At 30.4% G+C, this 3,981-nt stretch overlaps 1 protein-coding gene across 1 annotated transcript; it reads left to right on the top strand.

The window, feature by feature from the left end:
* Positions 1–2,209: 2,209 nt before the first annotated feature.
* Positions 2,210–3,981, top strand: LOC126830536 (uncharacterized). The gene is made up of 2 exons (XM_050560931.1): positions 2,210–2,410; positions 3,388–3,981. Exons 1-2 carry the CDS (start codon positions 2,210–2,212, stop codon positions 3,979–3,981), a joined length of 795 nt encoding a protein of 264 aa, XP_050416888.1.

Here is a 3,981-nt window from a genome sequence, read left to right as displayed (position 1 = left end):
TCTATAATATAACAATATATATCAATATAAATAAATATCCATAAAAAATACCAGATTGTCTCCCTTTACTAGACTACCCAACTTATTACATCAGAAATTCTCTAATATACAAACATATTATCAATGTAGATAAAATATCTTTACATACCAAAAGAATTTCCTATTTTTAGCTATAAGATAAGTTTCGCCCAGAATGTGCTGAATTAATTTATTCTGGGCTACATTTAATCAAACACATGTTATGGAATTGCATTAAAAAGCGCTGAGAAGATGAACAGATTTAACCCCCTTTATTCAGATATTTGTATGGTTATATGAAACTTCTGACACCAGTCAAAAGGAGTTTATATAATTTATATACAACTTTCTATCATTAATTCACATCTTCAAGTTTGTTATTTAAATAGTTTCAGGATAAAATATACAAAACGTATTTTACTCCTTTTAAATTAAATCATTATGTCATATCAAACATGATAGACCAGTCATTCGGGATAAATACATATAAAGAATATTTTATCTAAAACTGAAAATAATTGTTTTACTTATACCTATATACGTTATCGTTTCTTCCTTTTTTACAGAAGCCCTGTGGATCAGAGAATTCTATATTAAACAGATGGTAAGATGAATGGATGATCCAAGTGAAACATGTATCTTATATATATACAGCTACAGGTTGATAATTACTCAAAATACAGGTTAATTACTGCTAATAGTTATATTGTTCTTTTAGTTGTCTCCCCCTTGATCTCTTTCTATATTAACACCCTATAACAGCTACTAATGGTTAAATTGTTTTAATTGAGTTATCATCTTTTAATCTCCCCTTATTTGACTCCGCTACTAATGGCTATAATATTGTTCTTTCTACGTATCCTTGATTAACCAGTGGCTTTATCTTTACTACAGATTAACCACTTAACTTACCTGTAAACAATAACATTTAGACACCTGATCATTGAGTAATCTATTAAAATACTTGACAATGTTTACATCACTCACTAGCTAGACTAAATTAATTAGATATGACAGTTTGAATATAGCTTCAGTTTTGACTGAGTGTGAAACCAAATTTAGACAAATTATATGTTCAATGCTCGTTTACAACTGAAAAACAACATTGAACATTTCATATTTCATACAATATTTCTGAAAACGAAATTTAATATAGAAACCACACCGTGTCCTTTAAAAGCCATGGTTTCATATATGTTTTTATATTTTAGTACAAACAATGTGAAGAAACCTTGTAGAGATCACAGAAGAGATCAGTCAGTTGTTACTAAATGTTATTGTTGACACGTGATAAACTAAGAGGTTAATCTATATTAAAGACAATAACGCAGGATAGGCAGAACGAGCAATACAACCATTAGTAGCTGTTAATATACAGGAGATCAAGGGGAAGACAACTAAAAGAACAATATAACTATTAGTAGTAATTAACCTGTATTATTAACCTGTCTAATTGTTTGTATTTAGAGTAATTATCAATCATCTACACGTAGTTGTATATAAACCACTGGTTTCCCTTGGATCATCATTTCACGCTGTACACATCTACTCCGATAATATTGAATTCTTTATTTCGTGGGTTTTCTGCAAGTAAAGAAAATAATTCCGTCTTCCTCTTTATAGTATCGGGCATGTAAGTTAAATTTTACTGTTTTCAATTTAATACAAAATTTTTCAATATTGTGTAACATGGTTAAATTAAGGAATTCGATGTTTGATTTGGGGATCGGCGTCAATTAATGTGGGATAAGTCTCCGCAAATACTTGATTAAAGGGAGATAATTTGGTACGTGGTCTTCACTTCGAAACCGGTCATTTTTTCAATCTAATTCGTTCTTTTATATAGATCAAAATTTCATTTATTTGTCACGAAATATTGATCTGTATTTTAATCAGATTAGTATTTTTTGTTTCTTCAAATGTTGATACCGCCGTAAGGTCAAATTTTGTTCAGGATTACATGCTCGAATTTGAACCTATTGGCTTATTAAGGGTCGTGTTTTAATGGATTTGATATATAGTTTAAAATAGGAAGATTATTTGGTATGTAAAGATATTTTATCTACATTGATAATATGTTTGTATATTAGAGAATTTCTGATGTAATAATTTGGGTGGTCTAGTAAAGGGAGACAATTGGGTATTTTTATAGATATTTTATTTATATTGATATATATTGTTATATTATAGGATGTCTACCACGAGTATTACTGATATAGAAGAAGTTGTTAAAATCTGGACATGGAATGTATTTGTTGCTACTAGAAGTAAAGATCTGAAGAATTTAAAACTAGATGATGTTGTATTGGATGTAAAATGGGATAAAGTCAGATTTTTACATGGACGACCAGATTATAAAGAACAAAGAAAATTAGATAAACCCAATTCACAGGTAGGATAGATCTCTTATATTTTCTATATTAAAGGTAATTTACATTTAACAAATAAAAAATTAAAGAAGCGTTATGTAAGACTCAGGTAAAGCGTTGACCGTTGGCTATAATAGTTAAAAAATAAATAATAGTTTTTTAAAAAAGAGAATGCAAAATAAATATATTGAAAATGTTAGTCAAATTAATTTGTTCTGAGCGAAGTTATGAATATTTGAAGTTTTGACAAGAAAAAGTCTATCGACGTAGATTTAACTTTTACATAATGCATCTTTAAAAATTGAAAACCACAATTTCCTACGTTAAATAACTGTTCCTTGGTTGACTTAACTTTGGTATCGTAACAACTTTATTTGTCTTATTTCATTTGGCCTGTGTATGCATCTTTACAAATTGAAACCCACAATTTCCTGAGTTAAAAAAAACCCAACCAAACCGAACCTTATTTCTTGTTCTATTTATTTAAAGAATCTATTCCTTGGTTGAGAATTTGACACAACTTTATTATAAAACTTCATTAAACCGTTTCACGATTGGCACAATATGATGATTAAAGAGGAATTATGGGAGTTTGGATACAGAGTTGACTGTTCTCACTATAATAGTTAATAAAAAGATAACGTAATTAGAATATGTTGAAAAATTCAGTCAAATTCCCCCACTCTGAACCGAGATATTAGCTTTTGAATTTTAAGCCTAGGCTCAATCATCATTACTAAAGTCGGTACGATAAAAACAAAATCTCGATTATCCATATTAGATTTAACCATCAATGAGCGTTGAGCAGCAGATCGGATTCAAATCCAGTGAAAATCCAACACATAAAATGACATAGATAGTTGATTATGGTTTGGATAAGTTAACTAATGTCTAATTAATAGTTCATATAACATTTCAGGTCCAACGAAAGACCTGCAATAGGCAGATGTAGCTCTTGCATAATGTATGTTTAATTAGTATATTATTCTGTCTTTTTCAGGTTGTATTCAGATCAACATACGAGAACTGGACAGATAATGATCAAGAACATTCCTTCCAGACTGAGAGAACCACAGTCTCTAGTTGTACTACAGAGGTAACCAAGGGTTTCACTAAAGGTTTTAACCTGGAGGTTAAATTGGGTCTTCCCGAAGAAGTTGCCGGGGCAACGGCAGGTTTCGGTCGCGAGGTTAATATGGGATCGACGGAGGAAAGCACGAGAGAGGAATCTATGACGTGGTCGATTAATAGCACCATCAAAGTGCCACCAAAACACACGACAACTGCTGAACTTGTAGTACGTGAACAAGAATTGAACGCTAGTTTTAACATGAACGTCAATATTAAAGGACGCGTTTTAGTTGTTGTAACAAATCTTAAAGACAATAATTCATTCGTTCAATCTATTGAAGGTGATTTCAGTGATATATTAAAGAAATATAGAGATGATAATAATAATAAAAATTATATCATTGAAAATAAATGTGTAAAATGGCAGCTAGAGGGTACATGTCATTTTAGATTTGGTATTGAACAATTTGTCAGATTAAGCGAAAACCCCTTAGTGAAGATTAACAAATTGGCGCTTACGTGA

This window comes from Patella vulgata, chromosome 8 (assembly GCF_932274485.2).
Source record: "Patella vulgata chromosome 8, xgPatVulg1.2, whole genome shotgun sequence".
NCBI classification, from domain to species: domain Eukaryota; kingdom Metazoa; phylum Mollusca; class Gastropoda; family Patellidae; genus Patella; species Patella vulgata.
The sequence above is the reverse complement of the archived record's forward strand: the minus strand, read 5'-3'. Positions and strand labels throughout refer to the sequence as shown.